General features: G+C 41.2%; 1 protein-coding gene across 1 annotated transcript; it reads left to right on the top strand.

Annotated features, from left to right (window-relative positions):
• The first annotated feature begins 6,867 nt into the window (after positions 1 to 6,867).
• LOC112068089 (CAAX prenyl protease 1 homolog) lies at positions 6,868 to 21,198 on the top strand. Its single transcript, XM_024135110.2, has 10 exons — positions 6,868 to 7,232; positions 9,952 to 10,098; positions 10,236 to 10,322; positions 10,421 to 10,537; positions 10,677 to 10,829; positions 15,504 to 15,645; positions 16,175 to 16,350; positions 16,680 to 16,784; positions 17,383 to 17,526; positions 20,534 to 21,198. The coding sequence occupies exons 1-10, from the start codon at positions 7,128 to 7,130 to the stop codon at positions 20,756 to 20,758; spliced, it is 1,401 nt and encodes a 466-aa protein (XP_023990878.1). The 5' UTR covers positions 6,868 to 7,127; the 3' UTR covers positions 20,759 to 21,198.
• The last annotated feature ends 990 nt before the right edge of the window (positions 21,199 to 22,188 follow it).

The raw sequence follows: 22,188 nt of genomic DNA, 5'->3' as shown, positions 1-22,188 counted from the left end.
CAATCTTTTACAGATGCACAATTGAAAGCATCCTGTCGGGCTGTATCACCGCCTGGTACGGCAACTGCACTGCCCTCAACCGGAAGGCTCTCCAGAGGGTGGTGCGGTCTGCACAACCTATCACCAGGGGAAAACTACCTGCCCTCCAGGACACCAACAGCACCCGATGTCAAAGGAAGGCCAAATCATCAAGGACAACAACCACCCGAGCCACTGTTCACCCCGCTACCATCCAGAAGGCAAGGTCAGTACAGGTGTATCAAAGCTGGGAACGAGAGACTGAAAAACAGCTTCTATCTCAAGGCCATCAGACTGCTAAACAGCAATCACTAACTCAGAGAGTCTGCTGCCTACATAGAGACTCACTAGTCACTTTAAACAATGCCACTTTAATAATGTTTACATATCTTACATTACTCATCTCATATGTATATACTGTATCTTATACCATCTATTGCATCTTGCCTACTCCGCTCGGCCATCGCTCATCCATATATTTATATGTACATATTCTTATTCCATCCTTTTAAATTTGTGTTTATTAAGTAGTTGTTGGGGAATCGTTAGATATTACTGCACTGTCGGAACTAGAAGCACAAGCATTTTGCCACACTCGCATTAACATCTGCTAACCATGTGTATGTGACCAATAAAATTTTATTTTATTTGCTATAACTACCGGTACATTGGATAGTACATGGAAAAAGCTATCATTACAGTGCGACCTACTGTTTACACTAATCTGGTGATGCAGTTTATCTGGATAGTAAGTGACTTTGAAATAGGCAAAAGCAGACAAAGGACATGTTAGCAACAAAACAACGCAGAATGTCAGAAGCAAGTATGGGTAGCTGCAGCCTAATATGGCGACCAGAGTATGGGCGAGTGCTTGTGTCGAAAGGAGTGGGCGTATGGAAAGAGAATCAGCTAATTGGGGATATTTGTTGCCCCTCAAGACCGTTTTGCGTGGCTGATTGGCCTGCATGACGAGTCGATAAAAGCCAATCTATGCTTGATCCGAAAATGTGGTCGGAAGCTTCTTATGGAGGGTGTGACGCATTTACGGAGCCCCCAGAGACATGCAGAGGCCAAATCATGCTCCATACTGCATTGTCGTGCGCTTCTCAAATTGTGTAACAATGCGGAGGGCTATGTATAACTCTGAAGTGACATGATTGGTTGACGGTAGGTGGCGGTGGGAGGTCCAGTATAAACACAAACTCACTTCCAGTCATGGAAAGATGGCGCCGGAGGGTAGGGCTGCCGTCTTATCGGCTCTTAACCAAACATGCTATTTTGTTTGTTTTTTCGCGTTGTTCGTAACTTGTTTTGTACATAATGTTGCTGCTACCGTCTCTTATGACCGAAAACTGGGATTACTCACAAATTGCACGAGGAGTTCTTCTTCAACGAGTCGGACGCGAGGGATATACTACGGACACCCGACCAGGCCCAGATCCCCGTGATTGGAAAGGAAACGTAGGTTTCGCGAAAAGAGATCAGGATGCCTTGTGAGGATCAGGCGATGAGTGGCTAATCTGCCCTTGCCTTCCATTCTGCTAACTAACATTCAATCACTGGAAAAAAATGGGACGAACTGAAAGCACGTATATCCTAGCAACGGGACATTAAAAACTGTAATATCTTATGTTTCACCGAGTCGTGGCTGAACGACGACATTAAGAATATACAGCTGGCGGGTTAAACACTCCATCGGCAGAACAGAACAGCAGCCTCTGGTAAGACACGGGCGGGGGCCTATGCATATTTGTAAACAATAGCTGGTGCACGATATCTAAGGAAGTCTCAGAGTTTTGCTCTCCTGAGGTAGAGTATCTCATGATATGCTGTAGACCGCACTATCTACCTAGAGAGTTTTCATCTGTATTTTTCGTAGCTGTCTACATACCACCACAGACCGAGGCTGGCACTAAAACCGCACTCAATGAGCTGTACTCCACCATAAGCAAACAGGAAAACTCTCATCCAGAGGCGGTGCTCCTAGTGGCCAGCAACATTAATGCGAGGAAACTTAAATCACTTTTACCTCATTTCTATCAGCATGTTAAATGTGCAACCAGAGGGAAAATTCTAGACCATCTTTACTCCAAACACAGAGCCCTGTACAAAGCTCACCCTCACCCTCCATTTGGCAAATCTGATCATAACTCTATCTTCCTGATTCCTGCGCACAAGCAAAAATTAAAGCAGGAAGCACCAGTGACTCAGTGTATAAAAAAGTGGTCAGATAAAGTAGATGCTAAACTACAGGACTGTTTTGCTAGCACAGACTTGAATATGTTCCGGGACTCTTGTGATGGCATTGAGGAGTACACCACATCAGTCAGTGGCTTTATCAATAAGTGCATCGAGGATGTTGTCCCCACAGTGACTGTGCGTACATACCCCAACCAGAAGCCATGGATTACAGGCAGCATTCACACTGAGCTAAAGGGTAGACCAGCCATATCAAGGAGCAGGACTCTAACCCAGAAGCTTATAAGAAATCCCTCTATGCCCTCCAACGAATCATCAAACAGGCAAAGCGTCAATACAGGACTAAGATCGAATCGTACTACACCGGTACCGATACTCGTCGGATGTGGCAGGGTTTGCAAACTATTACAGACTACAAAGGGAAGCACAGCCGAGAGCTGCCCAGTGACACGAACCTATCAGACAAGCTAAATAACTTCTATGCTCACTTCAAGGCAAGTAACACTGAAATGTGCATGAGAGCATCAGCTGTTCCGGACGACAGTGTGATCACGCTCTCCGCAGCCGATGTGAGTAAGACCTTTAAACAGGTCAACATTCACAAGGCCGCTGGGCCAGATGGATTCATTAACTACAGCTCAGCGTTCAACACCATAGCGCCCTAAAAGCTCATCACTAAGCTAAGGACCCTGGGACTAAACACCTCCCTCTGCAACTGGATCCTGGACTTTCTGACGGGCCGCCCCCAGGTGCTAAGGGTTGGTAACAATACATAAGCCACGCTGATCCTCAACACGGGGGCCCCTCAGGAGTGCGTGCTCAGTCCCCTCCTGTACTCCCTGTTCACTCATGACTGCACGGCCAGGCACGACTCCAATACCATCATTAAGTTTGCTGATGACACAACAGTGGTAGGCCTGATCACTGACAATGATGAGCCTATAGGGAGGATGTCAAAGACCTGACAGTGTGGTTTAAGGATAACAACCTCTCCCTCAATGTGGTCATTCAAAGGAGATGATCACGGACCACAGGAAAAGAAGGACCGAGCACGACCATTCTCATTGACGGGGCTGTAGTGGAGCAGGTTGAGATCTACAAGTTCCTTGTGTCCACATCACCAACAAACTAACATGGTCCAATCACACCATGACAGTTGTGAAGAGGGCACGACAAAACCTATTCCCCCTCAGGAGGCTGAAAATATTTGGCATGGGTCCTCAGATCCTCAAAAGGTTTTACAGCTGCACCATCGAGGATCCTGACGGGTTGCAACACTGCCTGGTATGGCAACTGCTCGGCCTCCGACCGCAAGGCAATACAGAGGGTAGTGCGTACGGCCCAGTACATCACCGGGGCCAAGCTTCCTTCCATCCAGGACCTCTATACCCGGCGGTATCAGATGAAGGCCCTAAAAATTATCAAAAACTCCAGCCACCCTAGTCATAGACTGTCCTCTCTGCTACCAGACGGCAAGCGATACCGGAGCTAGGTCCAAGAGGCTTCTTAACAGCTTCTACCCACAAGCCATAAGACTCCTGAACATCTAATCAAATGGCTACCCAGACTATTTGCATTGCCCCCCCCACCGGTGTCAATTACCTCGACACCGGTGCCCCCCCACATTGACTCTGTACTGGTACCCCTGTATGTTATTTACTGCTGCACTTTAACTATTTGTTATTCTTATCTTTTTTTGGGGTGAATTTTCTTTAAACTGCGTTGTTGGTTAAGGGCTTGTAAGTAAGCATGTCACTGTAAGGTCTACCTACACCTGTTGTATTTGGTGCATGTGACAAATACAATTTGATTTGATTTGAAACAGTTTACTCAAAGGATATGGTATGAATGCAAACAACACCGGGACACAGTGCCCTTCGCTCCCACTTGACAAGTACTAATGTCCAGAAACAGTGTGGGAAGTAGCTCCCTGGTGTCAGGGTGACAGTCACAATAAGCACACGGATGCAACACCCACCCATCATGATTACTTTTTAGTCAAAAAATAAACAATTGGGCCTCCCGGGTGGCGCAGTGGTCTAGGGCACTGCATCGCAGTGCTAGCTGCGCCACCAGAGTCTCTGGGTTCGCGCCCAGGCTCTGTTGCAGCCGGCCGCGACCGGGAGGTCCGTGGGGCGACGCACAATTAGCATAGCGTCGTCCGGGTTAGGGAGAGTTTGGCCGGTAGGGATATCCTTGTCTCATCGCGCTCCAGCGACTCCTGTGGCGGGCCGGGCGCAGTGCGCGCTAACCAAGGGGGCCAGGTACACGGTGTTTCCTCCGACACATTGGTGCGGCTGGCTTCCGGGTTGGAGGCGCGCTGTGTTAAAAGAAGCAGTGCGGCTTGGTTGGGTTGTGCTTCGGAGGACGCATGGCTTTCGACCTTCGTCTCTCCCGAGCCCGTACGGGAGTTGTAGCGATGAGACAAGATAGTAATTACTAGCGATTGGATACCACGAAAATTGGGGAGAAAATGGGATACATTTTTAAAATAATAATAATAAAAAATAATAATAATAAACAATTGTCAGTTTTATAACTGAAAATTTACAATTATTTGTGTAAAACTAACAATGAAATATGACTCAGGCTCATCCTCTGTCTTCAAAACAGAAATCCTAACGCTTGTGGTAGGGTAGTTGCCTGGTAAGAAATGGAAGGAAAAAAACAGCTCAATCAAAACCACCTAACATATAGCAGAGTGCTTTCGACACACCCACTCCTTTCCACACACCCATTCCTTTTCTTTCGACACACCTACTCACCCATATACTGCACTCTAGCAGCCATATTGAGCTGCAACTACCCTTCTTGTCAGAAGTCTCTGCAACGTAAGGTAGAGAACGGTCAGGAATTGACAAATGGGAACACTTTTAATTGCATAGACAACATTGTTCAATCAAGAGCGTCTAACCTATAGCAGAGTGCTTTTGACACACCCGCTCCTTTCGACACACCCACTACTCCAAGACATTCTTGGTCCGGTACACATCTATCTATACTTGTAGCACAGATAGAACAATGTGCCAGATATTTCATGTATATAAGTGTGAAGCATCCGTTTAGCTATTCCACTCACTACCAAATATGGCGATGAGAGGAAGCCCAGTGTCCGACAGTGGGAGGAGGTGGAGTGAGATGGATTTTGGCCAACATTATGCAAATGTCATCAATGAAATTTGATCTCAATTCAGTTTTCCGTTCCCAAAACTAGAATGAGTGGAACAGAGTGGACTAAGTTTTGTAGATTTTACACTTTGCCAAAGTTTTTTTTGAATTGCGTTGTTTAGAAGGAGTGCAAGGCTAAATTTAGTTATTGCACACGCGCACTTTACAGAGTAGGCGTTCCCTAACGGAAATTTGCAAATATATTCTAGAATGAGCCAATAGGATCTGCTAGCTTGTGCTTGACTCTGCCTACTATGACTCATTTTCATTTTTACAATTTTTATTTCACCTTTATTTAACCAGGTAGGCCAGTTGAGAACAAGTTCTCATTTACAACTGCGACCTGGCCAAATAAAGCAAAGCAGTTCGACACATACAACAACACAGAGTTACACATGGAATAAACAAACATACAGTCAATAACACAATAGCAAAAATCTATATACAATGTGTGCAAATGAGGTAAGATTAGGGAGGTAAGGCAATATATAGGCTGTAGTGGCGAAGTAATTACAATTTAGCAATTAAACACTGGAGTGATAGATGTGCAGAAGATGAATGTGCAAAGGAGCAAAAAATAAAAAATAACAATATGGGGATGAGGTAGTTGGATGGGCTATTTACAGATGGGTTATGTACAGGTGCAATGATCTGTGAGCTGCTCTAACAGCTGATGCTGATGAGGGAGATATGAGTCTGCAGCTTTAGTGATTTTTGCAATTCGTTCCAGTCATTGGCAGCAGAGAACTAGAAGGAAAGGCGGCCAAATAGAAATTGGTTTTGGGGGTGACCAGTGAAATATACCTGCTGGAATGCGTGCTATGGGTGGGTGTTGCAATGGTGACCAGTGAGCTGAGATTTGAGATTTGTTCCCATTGGAAACGACAGGCTATGGTCAATCTTGGGTTAGTTAAACAAATACTTCCTTGTAGTGCCTGCAAAATGACGCTTTTACCACAGATAGAAAAATGAAACAGATATTTCACCGGATGTATAAATGTGAAGCATGCGCTTTGCGTTTCCACTCACTGCAAAATATGGTAGTGAGAGGATGCCCAGTGGCCGCGGTGGGAGAAGATGGAAAGAGATGGATTTTGGCTGACATTCTGCTCATTGATGAAACATTTGATCTCAATAGAGTTCTCTATTCCCAAAACTAAAATCTGTTACGAACAGAGTGGACTACGTTTTGTAGACTTTGCCATTTGTCAAAATTTTTAAAACGTGCGTTATTTAGAAGGAGCGCAAAGGCGAATTGAGTTACTACACACGCAAACTTCACAGAGTAGGCTTGAACGCAATGTATGCTAGAACGCTCCAATATAGGATCTCGCTAGCTCTGCCCAACTTTTGCTTTTTCTGCCCACTGTGACTAATTTCTTCCCATTTGAAACGACGGGCTGTGGTCTATCTTGGTTTAGTTATATAAATCTTTGCTATAACTATTGCTCACTATAAGCATGGAACTAGTTAGTGCAACCATTTGTTTTACGGGGAGGAAAATGAACTGCTGCACCATACCATTGCATGAATTCATGGAAATTGGAAGCGAATGAGCTAGTCATCATTTTGAGTGGTTTGGTGAATGCTAGTCAATTTAAACTGCGTATATAAACATAACAGTTACTAAGTTATTTAAATATAAAAAATTATTATCTTCTGAATAAAGACCGGAAGGTGTGTGGACGACGGGCGGCAGTCCAACTAGCTACCTTGGTAACTTCAAATAGGCCAGAATAAAGATGGAAACGATACTTGACCTACCAATCGAAAATAAGATATTTTATGCTGTTCTGGTGTTCTCGTGGACGGTTTATCTATGGGAGGCCTACCTTGCGTACAGACAGGTAATTGTTTACTTTGTTTCGTAACTGTCTCTGTCAATACCGCACAAGGCCCCCGCTGCTGCCCCATTCATAGATGCTAACTACTTTAGCGCCAATTGACAATAAAACCTTCTGACGGGTGATGTTTGTTAATAACGTCTACGGGATCGGCTAACGTAGGCTAATGTGATTAGCAAGAGGGTTTTAAGTAACAACAAAAATTATCAGGATCTAGACATATCAGATATGGGCAGAAATATGACATTCTTTTTAATCTAACTGCACTGTCAAATTTACATGAGCTATTACAGTGAAAGAATACCATGCTATTGTTTGAGGAGAGTGCACAATTATGAATTTAAATTTATTAATAAACCAATCAGGCACATTTGGGCAGCCTTGATACAACATTTTGAACAGACATGCAATGGTTCATTGGATCAGTCTAAAACGTTGCACGTACACTGCTGCCATCTAGTGGCCAAAATCTAAATTGTGCTTGGGCTGGAATAATACATTATGACCTTTCTCTTGCAGTTCAAAGATGATGGTAAAAAAATTATATTTTACCTGATCTAATGTGTTATATTCTCCATTCATTTCACATTTCCACACATTTCAAATTATTTCCTTTCAAATGGTATCAAGAATATGCATATCCTTGCTTCATGTCCTGAGCTACAGGCAGTTAGATTTGGGTATGACATTTTAGGCGAAAATTAGCTTGCGGTACTTTTTTGGAAACATAAGGAATGTGTCTTTCATATCAGCCATAAATGCTTAATAAAAAACAAAATGTACATTAGTAGTTACACTTGTTTTAGGATTAGTGTTCCCACACCGCCATGTCTACATGTTACAACACTTGTTTATGTAAGACAAAGGCCGCCACCAGTACTAATTAGCTATCTAGCATGCTCTGAACATCTGGGTGTAAGATAACTGGGGAGGAAGTGTAGTTTGTCAGCTGGAGGCACAAAGTGTATGGATCTGTGCAAAACTACTTCAGTAAGTATATTTTTTATTTGAAAGATTATTTCTCACTGACATGAAAGATAAGGGGCATTTCAGCATATCTTCAAAATGGATGATTGTCGGAATTGTCGTTTACAAGGAGCCAAATGTGGGCGAATGTAATGGCTGAAGGGATTTCGAGAGCTAGATAGCAGCATGCTGACTCAGTTTCATTTATATTGTTTCAATACCATGTTTCAGTCCAGTTTTTATGCGAGTAAAGTCAAACCGTATTTAAAAAATAATTGTGCCAGCTGTGCTGGTAACGGGAAGTTTCTGTACTATTTTTCAATTGCTGTCGGATCATTTGTTTGTTCGACATGGTGGGATCTTTTTGTGTCGGTAAAATGTATTAGGTAAGAAATGGAGGTGGAAATGCCTTTATGCGGAAACATTGATATAATTACCAACGTATCGAAATAATGCGACGATATGGTGTGTGTGGTCCTCCCACTATGACTCGGAGAAACCATGGAGTTTATTAGGATACAGATTAAAATAAATTATGATGAACTACACAGGGTGGTGAAATTGCACAGTGATCTTGATGCTCTTTTCTAAAAAATATCTAGGGTCTTATTTTAGTGACATGATGATCAATGCTTGACTTCCGTTTGACAAATACAAATATTCTTAATTCAAGGCTATCCATAATAATCTCATCATGTAGACTAGACTACCCGCACTGTATCTGCAAGCTGTTGGCTAGAGTCCATGTGCCAAGACCAAAGTAGGCACATTTGCTATTTAACGCAGGTTTTGTGACAACTATTGGTAGAGTTGAAAATGCAATGGTAACACATTGAACTTAATATTTTTATTCGGTACATGACCAGGTAAGCGAAAAAATTGATTTTCTGTGCACTACGTCATAACGCAGTGATTATTATCCACGACAAGTCTGTTTGGACTTCCCACTGGTGGGAAAATGCGCATATTTTCTTGGTGCGTCTTTTGGAATATTAGCATGAATCTGTCACCAATTGAATGGTGTTTGCCAGTCTCTCAATATTTTTCCAAGAACAAAGCTGTCTTCAGGATTGCCTAAAATCAGTGTGATACCAATTGTTGATATACAGTCTGAAACAAAGCACTACAAAAACATGGAACGTTTCCTTACAAGCCAGAATGATGAATAAAATTTTATTTTAGCTACTCTACTGGTTGTCTGTGCAGTAAGTACTTCAGCTGGTTGAAATTTGAGACAAAATATCCACAGGAAAGTATTATTTTGTCAACTTTTTAGACCACCAGTACTGCCAAATGTCTGTCACCGGTTACATGCGCAAAACCATGTAGCTAAATGCCTGCAAGACCTTGGTTAGTTTTCTTGCTTGTACTTACTTCTGTCTTGTGCACGTGCCTTTAGTTGATGAGCAAATAAATCGGGATAGCCCCACAGAAACCTGTGTTTCGATCATACTTTCCTGTGGATTATAACACTTTCCTGTGGATATTTAGTCAAATTTAGACCAACTGAAGGACCAACCCCAAAGACAACTGGCAGAGTCAGTTCAAATGAAGTTTAGTCAACATTCTAACTTGTAAAGGACTGTTTGGAATTGTTTTATCTAAAAGTTAGAGATTTGAGTGGGTTGTCCAATCCACACTAATCTTTGTATTGCAACTTGAGACCCACTAGTCATTCTGGAACATGGAAATTGCCTTTAGGATTAGCTATATGAATGGAAAAATAATATGAATAACTTGTCTTCTAACCACATAGCGGAGGATATACAGGTCGACCATGCACGTGCCCCAAGAGTTGGGGAAGATCATGGACACGGATACCTTTGAGAAGTCACGTCTTTATCAACTGGACAAGAGCAACTTCAGTTTCTGGTCTGGACTATATTCAGAAACTGAGGGGACGGTAGGTACAACTAAACGATCCATTGGTTTGTTAGGACCTACTTTGTTATATTAGAACGTAGCTGCCTATATCTGCCTACAGAGCATATCACCCAACAGAGGGAATTTTGTGTTTTTAACACTGTTGTTGTCTCATAGCTGATCCTGCTCCTTGGTGGAATCCCTTTCCTTTGGAAAGTTGCTGGGACTGTGACTGCTCGTTTTGGATTGGGTTCAGAGTATGAAGTGTGTGAATGCTCCACGGTTAAAATGATCAGTCCAGTATTACGAAGGTTTATTTTCTTGAATCATTCCATATATTTCAATGGTTCTTTTTCTTTCAGATCTTCCAGTCTCTTTCGTTTCTGATGCTTGCGACTCTGTTCAGTGCCTTCACTGGTCTTCCCTGGAGTATCTACAACACCTTTGTCATTGAGGAGAAGCATGGCTTCAACCAGCAGGTACCATGTCCAAACTCTCTGGGGACATTCTTATTATACAGGCAAACGTTTCGTAGTTTGAATCAATTACACTTTTTCGCTAGCATGGTTTTAAACATATAGTCTGTTTTTTTGTTGTTTTCTATGGTTCTTCTTTCAGACGCTGGGTTTCTTCCTGAAGGATGCTGTGAAGAAGTTTATTGTGACCCAGTGTATCTTGTTGCCAGTGACTTCACTGCTCCTCTACATCATCAAGATTGGTGGAGACTTCTTCTTCATCTACGCCTGGCTCTTCACACTGGGGGTCTCTCTGGTTAGTCCTTTCACCTAGGGCTGGGGCAGTCATGAAATTTTGTCAGCCGGCGATTGTCAAGTAAATAACTGCCGGTCTCATGGTAATGGACCGTGAATTAATATAAACACGTTTAGCATCTCCTGGCTTCCACGCATAGCCTACAAGCTACTGATGCAGACCTTGGGAACATCTACATTTTTTTAAGTATAATAAATCCATTTAATATAGCATACACCATCACAATAAATCCATGATTTATTTTAGACCAGTCTAAAGAAGCATGATATGAAGAAAATGTTGTCTATTTCAAAAGAACAGAATAGCATACTCTGAGTTGTCCTTATGTTAGGCCCTGATATGGCTATGCCATATGGCTGTGGGCTACACTAGTTCATTTAGTAGACAAGATTTGCTTAGAATTCCGTGGCATTCTTTTTTATTATTTTATAGTATGAAGAATACAATTGACTGTAGCAAAATAAAATAGAAAGGATATTTACTAAGGAATTGCGCACATACGGCTATTCTATGTTGAGCGGTTAACAAAGAAACAGGTTCTCCTACGTGCTTAACTTAGTTACTTATGCAACTTTAGTTGTGATACAAAACGTTGGGCTATATGTTTATTTTTTATTTTTAATACATTCTAAGGCTGCATGATGCAAACCTAATGATGATTTCAAAAAAGTCGCATGAAAGACATGAGCTCTGATTTTGTTTCTTGTGCAGGCTGAACAGTTCATCAGTCTCTCATTCACAATTTGACAAGCACTTGATAATATTCTCACCAGGACTTGAATTTCCTGGTGGCATCCCCCTTGTGTTACCATAATGCCCCCTAAAAAATCCATGCCTTTTGGCAGCCACTTGTTGTGCACTTGGGCTGAATATAACAATTATAATTCCCTTCTCCCGGCTGCCATGCTCCGAAGCACCTCTCACATGGCTCTCCCAGATATCTAAATTCTTATTAGCCAATGCCTGTCACGTGATCGGGTCCTTCTCACTGGCATCTCAGCTACAAGTGAAGACAGACACTTATTGAATTCCGAGACGCATATTGAAGATGTTAGAAGAACTGTCCACACTTAGCCTACTTTTTGTCAGCCAACAAGGTGAGTAGGCTTAAAGAACTGCAAAAGCACTAGCCCAGGGTTCCCCAACTGGCGGGTGGTTTTATTTGGCCCCCGTGTTTTCTGAGCTTTTTCATTGTTGGACGTGAAGAAATATAAAAACACCAGGAAATCAGCTCCAACATAGAGATGTGATTGTGTACAAATGTAAGCGAGGTTTGAAATGATTGTTTTAGTCAAATATTATATATGTCTGGTCTTCTTTTGGTCAATTTGCAGACTACAAATGATTTGTAATTATGTTTTGGCCCCCGACCATCCACTCAAGAAAAGAAATCGGCCCGCGCCTGAATCTAGTTGATGATCCCTGCACTAGCCTATGTCATGCTATGCTGCTATCCCCAATAGTACAAAAGTTGACCTATTCTATTGGCAGAGTTGCAAAGAAAAAGACATATCAGACCTGCCAATGAAAATAAAAGATTAATATGGGAAAAAGGACAGACCCTGGACAGAGGAACTCTGCCTAGAAGGCCAGCATCCCGGAGTCGCCTCTTCACTGTTGACGTTGAGACTGGTGTTTTGCGGGTACTATTTAATGAAGCTGCCAGTTGAGGACGTGTGAGACGTCTGTTTCTCAACCTAGACACTAATGTACTTGTCCTCTTGCTCAGTTGTGCACCAGGGCCTCCCACTCCTTTCTATTCTGTTTAGAGCCAGTTTGCGCTGTTCTGTGAAGGGAGTAGTACACAGCGTTGTACGAGATCTTTAGTTTCTTGGCAATTTCTCGCATGGAATAGCCTTCATTTCTCAGAACAAGAATAGACTGACGAATTTCAGATGAAAGTACTTTGTTTCTGGCCATTTTGAGCCTGTAATCGAACCCACAAATGCTGATGCTCCACATACTCAACTAGTCTAAAGAAGACCAGCTGTATTGCTTCTTTAATCAGGACAACAGTTTTTAGCTGTGCGAACATAATTGCAAAAGGGTTTTCTAATGATCAATTAGCCTTTTAAAATGGTAAACTTGGATTAGCTAACACAACGTGCCTTTGGAACACAGGAGTGATGGTTGCTGATAATGGGCCTCTGTAGATATTCCATAAAAAATCAGCCGTTTCTAGCTACAATAGTCATTTACAACATTAAATGTCTACACTGTATTTCTGATCAATTTAATGTTATTTTAATGGACAAACAATGTGCTTTTCTTTCAAAACAAGGACATTTCTAAGTGACCCCAAACTTTTGAACGGTAATGTATTTCTAAACACCAATGCGCAGCAATGCACACACTATAGGCTATACACGCGAATGTTCCAAAATGCAATCAAATAGCAGGAAAACACCATTCTCAAAAGTGACCGCAAATGTAATTATGCATGTAATGCTTTATTATAAAGGTGCATTTTTATGGTGAAAAGGATCTTCCCCAAACTTGAAACTCATGCACCGTTTATGTATGCCAGTTAGGCTCTACATCAGTTGTAAAGTGGATTAATGTGCTTACCTTCTTAAAATTATCTGGCCACTTTAGGTGTGATACATATAGGCCTATGGGCTAGGCTATATGATGTGTGCAACTATGATTTGAAAAAGTCACTAAAGGCATGCACTGTTTCTTGCCTTACTGCACACGCTGGGCATCATTCACAAGTGATAGTACATATTTCACAAGTGAATGGCTAATATTGTCACCCATCAGACTATTCTTAATTTAATGTTGCCTTTACATATACCAAATAATATACAGTACCAGTCAAAGGTTTGGACACACCTACTCATTCCAGGGTTTTTCTTTATTTTTACTTTTTTTCTGCATTGTACGGTAATAGTGAAGACATCAACACTATGAAAAAACACATGGAATCATGCAGTAACCAAAAAAGTGTTAAATCAAAATATATTTTATATTTGAGATTCTTCAAAGTAGCCACCCTTTGCCTTGATTGACAGTGTGTTGGGACATTGTCCTGTTGAAAAACAACTGATAGTCCCACTAAGTCAAAAACCAGATGGGATGGCGTATCACTGAATAATTCTGTTGTAGCTATGCTGGTTAAGTGTGCCTTGAATTCTAAACAAATCAGTGTCACCAGCAAAGCACCATCACACCTCCTCCACGCTTCATGATGGGAACTACACATACAGAGATCATCCGTTCACCTACTCTGCGTCTCACAAAGACACGGCGGTTGAAACCAAAAATGGCAAATTTGGACTCATCAGACCAAAGGACAGATTTCCACCGGTCTAATGTCCATTGCTCGTGTTTCTTGGGCCAAGCAAGTCTCTTCTTCTTATTGGTGTTCTTTAGTAGTGGTTTCTTTGCAGCAACTTGACCATGAAGGCCTGATTCACGCAGTCTCCTCTAAGGGCTTTATAAATACATTTGATTGAACAGTTGATGTTGAGATGTATCTGTTACTTGAACTCTGTGAAGCATTTATTTGGTCAGCAATCTGAGGTGCAGTTAACTCTAATGAACTTATCCTCTGAAGCAGAGGTAACGCTGGGTCTTCTATTCCTGTGGCGGTCCTCACGACAGCCATCATAGCGCTTGATGGTTTTTGCGACTGCATTTGAAGAAACTTTAAGTTCTTCAAATTTTACGGATTGACTGACCTTCATGTCTTAAAGTATTGAAGGACTGTCATTTCTCTTTGCTTATTTGAGCTGTTCTTGCCATAATATGGACTTGGTCTTTTACCAAATAGGGCTATCTTCTGTATACCACCCCTACCTTGTCACAACACAACTGATTGGCTCAAACGCATTAAATTAACTTTTTCTTTTTTTTTTACTTTTAAGAAGGCACACCTGGTAATTGAAATGTATTCTAGGCAAAGGGTGGCTACTTTGAAGAATCTCAAATATAAAATATATTTTGATTTGTTTAACACTTGGTTACTACATGATTCCATATGTGTTTTTTCGTAGTTTTGATGTCTTCACTATTATTCTACTAAAGATCTACCCTGGAATGATTAGGTGTGTCCAAACTTTTGACTGGTACTGTATGTGTGAAATTAGTTTTGATTTAGAATGGACCATTATCATGCACCTGTCTCGGAACAAAAATACATGTAATCTATGCACTTAAATAGTGAATGGAGGACGCTTTTCCCGTAGTTCATTTTCATGGCAAATAAATATAGTAGGCCTAGCCTATAGAAAGTGAATGGGATCCTCCTCTTTTTAATAGAGGCCATCAACTATGTTTTCTCATGCAATTGCAGAGCCTATAGAAATGTTGAGCTCATGGGCTCTCAAGTGTTTGATTTTCAAAAACATTTGCATTGATGTCAGTTATTAGAGGGACAATAGAGTGCTGAGTACCAGTCAGTTAGCACGTTTGGTAGGCTACTAATGACCATCAGCAGCCTCAGAGTTTGGAGAAACCTAGTTACCGTGACTAAACGGTCAAGTGGAATTTGACTGCTGGCATGACTCGTGTGGTGGTAATACGGTCACCGTAACAGCCCTACTTTCACCTCCTTGCTACCTTGAAACAGCAGTTTTATAGGCTCAAGCAATTTAATTATGCTTAATGGGTTAAGCTATAGTCAAATTAGTCGATAAGTATTTAATTCTGATCATTCTTCCTCACTCTTAGGTGCTGGTGACCATCTATGCTGATTACATTGCTCCCCTATTTGACAAGTTTACTCCTTTGCCAGAGGGCGAGCTGAAGGAAGAGATTGAGAGCATGTCCAAGTCTATCAATTTCCCCCTCACTAAGGTCTATGTAGTAGAAGGTAAGGCACAATACATTAACTCAACTAGTTTTGTCCAAAAGATGGGAATGCTTTCACTGTATCTATAGTTGTTTATCATCAGAGGAGACCAAAGCATAATGGGCGCTGAGGAGACCAAGGCATAAGTGGGAGGTGGTCACATTTTCGCTGTAACATATGGACAGTAAAGTTGTATTGTAATTAGGTCTGTCAAGCGCTAAAACATTTAATCGAATTTGCTAAAATTAAGCTGTAATTTACGATTTTTTTATACAAACATTTTTACAAGAATATTGAAGTCTTGATTTTTGTCTTAAGGTTACGGTTAGGTAAATTGAGGAACCACACTTTCTTTAACCTCAATATCAACTTGTTTTTAGCTTTATAGATTATCTATTTGTGATGTTTTCAGTGTATTTTGAATGTTTCGGATAATTTAATGAAATCACGATAAAAATAAAATAATGTAGTGCACTAAAATTGCAAAAAGTTAACTGATTTAACTCTGACAGCCCTAGTTGTAATGATCTGTTTTGACCTACTCTTCCAGGTTCCAAGCGCTCCTCCCACAGTAACGCTTACTTCTATGGGTTCTTCAAGAACAAGCGCATAGTGTTGTTCGACACCCTGATGGAGGACTACTCTCCCCTCAACAAGGACGGAGAGCCAGAGAATGTGCCTGCAGAGGAGACTGACACACCAACTGAGGCCAAAGCCAAGCCCAAGGTCAGACGTACTCCTTTACACAGAGAACTGTGTGTCAACATGTTATTAATCTAAAATACTGAAAGAAGGTTCAGGACTGCAACTTGATTTCCTTCAATTATATTTATTGCTGAAACAAGCTTCTTCAAAGCACTCCATTATTACTGAGCACGGCTTCAGCATTACCGAACATTTTTGTAATCTTGGTTAGAGCTCCGCAGCACACTACAATTTTCATGTTATGAATCTAATTTGTTGAGGGGTCCTATCATAGAAACCAATAAGATGGTATACTAGTATTTGTAGTCAGTGTTTCATACATACTTCATACATCAAGCTACTCTTTTCAGAACAAGAAGCAAGGCTGCAACAACCCAGAGGTCTTGGCCGTATTGGGCCACGAGCTTGGCCACTGGAAGTTGGGCCACACTGTGAAGAACATTGTCATCAGTCAGGTTTGTTTGGAAATTCCCTTGATATGCATTTGCATGTCACATCTATACCAATATTCCACTCTTGCAGATCCTGGAAATTCACATGCTGATGTAGAAATGTCAATAACCATGTTACCATCCACAGTTTTTATGCGAGTAAAGTCATAGTGTAAAAAAAGTATAATAATCACGACAGCTGTGATGGAAACGGAGTTTCGGTACAATTTTATAAATGCCGACAGATCATTTGTTCATTTGATATGGTGTGATATTTTTGTGTCGGTAAAATGAATTATCTAATTACGTAGACTAGTCTACCCAACTCAACAGTTTTTGTGACAAAACTATCGGTAGAGTTGAAAATGCGATGGAAACGCATTGAACTTAAAAATGTTTAGGTACATAACATAAGCTAAAAAAAAAAGTAAATTTAGTGTGCACTGTCATCACGCACTGATTTTTATCCACAACAAGTCCGTTTGGTGGAAACACCACTGGTGAGTGAATTATTTTTCTGAAGGTTTTATTTATTTATATATATTCGCATTAAAATCTGTCGCCAATTGAATGGAAACCTTGTTAATGGTAACATTTTTCTCCCCTGCCTCTGTTCTTGCAGATGAACTCCTTCCTGTGCTTTTTCCTCTTTGCTGTGTTGATTGGACGAAAGGAGCTATTCATAGCCTTTGGTTTCTATGACAGCCAGCCCACGTTGATTGGTTTGATGATCATATTCCAGTTCATCTTCTCCCCATATAATGAGGTGAGTGACTCCCATCTCCTAAACAATGCATTTTATATCTAACATCTTAATACACTTCAGTGGAGGCCTTAGATGTTAGCGCTGCAAGTGCTGTGCAGTGTTTGTTTTGCGAAAATACCTTGGGCGTAGTAGCAAATATTATCCAATGAAATATACAGCTAAACCTACAATATAGAGTATCTATTAAAGGATATAAAATGTGTAAGCAAATCTCTATTTTTGATGGAAATGGCATGTTATACTTTCTCATCCTCATTGTGCAGTAAGGCTCAGAATTGTGCACTTTTTTACATTCTCCAAATACGTCCTTTTAGTAGAGTCCTTTTTGAGTTTGGTTCGATTATTTTTTAAATAAATCAGTTTTTGGTTTAGATTTATTTTTGTAAACATTAAATGCATTATGTGGGTTTAATGCTGTAACAACACAGAATAAAACAATTAATAAAAGTCCCATGATGGTAGTGACTGCCCATTACTGCTTATCACTTATTAACCATAATTTATTCATATTACTTTACTTTAATAAAATATGTGTTGTGTGTATATTATATTACATTTTATTATGTCTTTATTATTTCATTCTTAGTCATTTTATCTATAAAGAGCGAGCTGCTTTCTATGAAGAAATACTAAAATTGTGATTTTGTCAGACAGCAAAGTAAATAAGACATACTTTTATGACTGCTGATTACCAACTATCAATCACTTAGATCATGTACTTTCAGGTAGAGACCTCGCAAACCAACTGCTCTCTATCTCTCGCATATCGCATATTCTTCTGTCTCTTTTACGTAGCAGGCGTAAAAGAAACAGACTGGACAAGTAGGCGCACAATGGATTATGGTTATTGTAGTTAATTACCACATTTTCTGCGCTACACTATCGATTATTGGTCTGTTGGAAACTACAACACCCTACTACATCGCACAATTTGAGAATTCAAATAACTGAAGCATTGAAAATAACGCATTTCAGTTAATCGCTCAGCACTATCTTTTCGAAATGGAAAAGCTCTCAGTATAGTGATGCAGGTTTTTAGAGGTTGTACACATGAAATTGTCATTCCAAACTTGAACTGCACCGTTATATTCCATTTTGTTGCTACACGACTGATACCTCTCCATCCATTCTAGCAGCAGGCTGTACAGAGAATGGAACAGCTGGATAGGGGAAACAGCTGGTATCGCACAAAATGAAGTATTACGTTACCGCTAAAGTTCGCAATGACAATTCCATATGTACAACATCTAAAGACCTGCATCACTGTACTGAGAGCCTTTCAGATTTCCAAAAGGACATATTTGGATGTTTTTGGAGCATTTTTCTCCTGAGTCTCCGTACTGCACAATGAGGACGTGAACCGCTGGTTGGGGTAAGTTTATAAAAAAAACATGACATTTACATAAAGAAATTGAGATTTGGTTGTAAAAAAAGCAAAGTTGAAGTTGTTTTATTAGTCGTACTGTATGTACGGCATACGCATGGTATACATCGTCCAACAAAATGCTTACTTGCTGGTTCCTTCTCGACAATGCAACAACAATAATACATAGTAAAAAATAGAATACGGACATAAAGTAAATGGCAGTAGAATATAATAAATGTTTGAGTGCAAGTAAACTTAGCAAAAAAAGAAACATCCTCTCACTGTCAACTGCGCTTATTTTCAGCAAACTTAACATGTGTAAATATTTGTGTGAACATAACAAGATTCAACAACTGAGACATAAACTGAACAAGTTCCACATACATGTGACTAACAGAAGTGGAATAATGTGTCCCTGAACAAAGGGGGGTCAAAATCAAAAGTAACAGTCGGTATCTGGTGTGGCCACCAGGTGCATTAAGTACCACAGTGCATCTCCTCCTCATGGACTGCACCAGATTTGCCCGTTCTTGCTGTGAGATGTTACCCCACTCTTCCACCAAGGCACCTGCAAATTCCCGGACATTTCTGGGGGGAATGGCTCTCACCCTCCAATCCAACAGGTCCCAGACGTGCTCAATGGGATTGAGATCCGGGTTCTTCGCTGGCCACGGCAGAACACTGACATTCCTGTCTTGCAGGAAATCACGTACAGAACGAGCAGTATTGTCATGCTGGAGGGTCATATCAGGATGAGCCTGCAGGAAGGGTACCACATGAGGGAGGAGGATGTCTTCGCTGTAACGCACAGCATTGAGATTGCCTGCAATGACAACAAGCTCAGTCCGATGATGCTGTGACACACCGTCCCAGACCATGACGGACCCTCCATCTCATCGATCCCGCTCCAGAGTACAGGCCTCGATGTAACGTTCATTCCTTCGACGATAAATGCGAATTCGACGATAAATGCGAAAATCGCCCCTGGTGAGACAAAACCGCGAATCGTCAGTGAAGAGCACTTTTTGCCAGTCCTGTCTGGTCCAGCAACGGTGGGTTTGTGCCCATAGGCGACGTTGTTGCCGGTGAGGACCTGCCTTACAACAGGCCTACAACCCCTCAATCCAGCCTATTGCGGATAGTCTGAGCACTGATGGAGGGATTGTGTGTTCCTAGTGTTGTAACCTTGCAGCATGCCTAAGGCACGTTCACACTGATGAGCAGGGACACTGGGCATCTTTATTTTGGTGTTTCTCAGAGTCAGTAGAAAGGCCTCTTAGTGAACAAGCATGGGAAACAGTGTTTAAACCCTTTACAATGAAGATTTGTGAAGTTATTTGGATTTTTACGAATTATCTTTGAAAGACAGGGTCCTGAAAAGGGGAGTTTATAATACAGGAAGGCACAATTTATTGTACAATATTTACATCTGTTTTGGGGAAGGAGTGTACAAATTGAGCAGTATAATAAGAATATGGTAGTAGCAGTACTGATGTGTGAGGAGAATCAGAGCAGGTGGTCTCCTTTTAAGTCAGCTTTAAACAGAAAATGTTGTTAAAATGGAGATGAGGATGGGATGCTAAGAGTACCTCTGACACTTCACTGAGGAAAACTGAAATGGTTTCACATTCCTACCTCCAGGTCCTGTCCTTCTGTCTGACGGTCTTGAGCCGCAGGTTTGAGTTCCAGGCAGACGCCTTTGCGCGGGGCATGGGCCGAGCCTCAGAGCTCTACTCCGCCCTCATCAAGCTCAACAAAGACAACCTGGGCTTCCCTGTGGCCGACTGGCTCTTCTCCATGTGGCACTACTCCCACCCTCCCCTCCTGGAGCGCCTACGGGCCCTGGGAGGCACCAAGCAGGACTGACGGGCCCTGAAGGGAGAGCCACGTCTGCTGCCTCTCCCCAAGGGCCTCCGCAAGCCACTTCTGGCCCTTTGATGTCCTCCCCACCCCCATCTTTCTTGCTGTTGCCCTGTTTTTGTTATCCTTTATCCTCACCAGTAGGTTCTTTTTTTCAATTTCGAACTTGCACAATACCAAAATGTTTTGATGAGACAACGAAGATATCTCGTCTATGCTTATTCTAGGCAAACATGAAGATACAGATGTCATAAACACAAAACCATTGTGGGCATAAATAATTGCCTTAATGTTATTTTAAGCACTTGCCACTAGTACAGGTCACATTTATCAAGGATTGGTCATTATATTTCAGCAAGGTTTTTATTTCTTACTCAGTTTTATTTACTTCCCTAAGAATTCGTCATTCCAAATGTTTTCTCATTAAACCTCAAATTGTATTGTAACGGTCCCGGTCCAATCCATTTTTAGAGGGGTTTGAAAAAGAAACTGTGCTCCCCGATTTATCAAGTGTCAATAGGATGTTTTGCTTGTACAGAGAATGGGCCATCAATTAATTAATTAATAGTATAAACTGCTGCCTAGGCTGGTCGACTGGCTCAATCTACAACTGTTATATATAGTTTGAGTGCCTGTGACTTCCCAGGGATCTGTGACTTGTGATAGTTTTTAAGTAAAGCTTTGGCCAGTGAATTCACTATTTAGGTTACATTTCTTCGCATTTCTTTTTGACACAATTTCATTTTTTTTATGCACTTGTTTGTAAACAATGGTCTGACCATACTGTACTTGTAAATAATTGATTGGCGATTAGCTTTGCAAAAGGAGAAAAAAGTGTACGCAAACTTTTGACCTATTTGAATGTGGTTTGGAATCTTCTGTTAATGTGTTATTGTTTAGTTCTCTACTTCTGGTGCCTATGTGCGAGGTTTGACTGACAAAGGCTGGGGGACTGGGGTGGCTATAAGTCACCTCACATCACAAAACTCAAGTGTTTGGTTTGATATAGGACATACAGTACTTTTCTTGCAGTATTGTGAATAAAGTCCCTCACAGCAGCTGTCCTATTTGTCTCACCTTTGCTATGGTAATGGTAGTGAGTCATGTGATATACAGTGAGCTCCAAAAGGCTCTGTACTCCAGCACTTTGGATTTGAGGGCAGCTTCATCCATATCAGGTGAACCGTTTTAGAAATTACATCACTTTGTACAAACTCCCCCCATTTTAGGGGACCTAACATTTTAGGGGATTCACTTTTAAAGTAGTAAAAAGTTATTTGATCCCATATTCATAGCACACAATTCATGACTACATCAAGCTTGTGACTGCAAATTTGTTGGATGCCTTTGCTGTTTCAGATTATTTTGTGCCCAATAGAAATTAATGGTAAATAATGTATTGTGTCATTGTGGAGTCACTTTTATTTTTATTGTAC

Source organism: Salvelinus sp. IW2-2015, unplaced genomic scaffold, assembly GCF_002910315.2.
Source record: "Salvelinus sp. IW2-2015 unplaced genomic scaffold, ASM291031v2 Un_scaffold83, whole genome shotgun sequence".
NCBI lineage: Eukaryota > Metazoa > Chordata > Actinopteri > Salmoniformes > Salmonidae > Salvelinus > Salvelinus sp. IW2-2015.
This window is presented reverse-complemented; position numbering and strand designations above follow the sequence as displayed.

Bases quoted from the DNA above. Each gene is read 5' to 3' on its own strand.
- LOC112068089 (XM_024135110.2), top strand. From the start codon at position 7,128: ATGGAAACGATACTTGACCTACCAATCGAAAATAAGATATTTTATGCT. The intron at 15,646-16,174 runs GTAAGGCACAAT...CTACTCTTCCAG, and splicing joins TAAGGTCTATGTAGTAGAAG to GTTCCAAGCGCTCCTCCCAC. The intron at 16,351-16,679 runs GTCAGACGTACT...TACTCTTTTCAG, and splicing joins AGGCCAAAGCCAAGCCCAAG to AACAAGAAGCAAGGCTGCAA.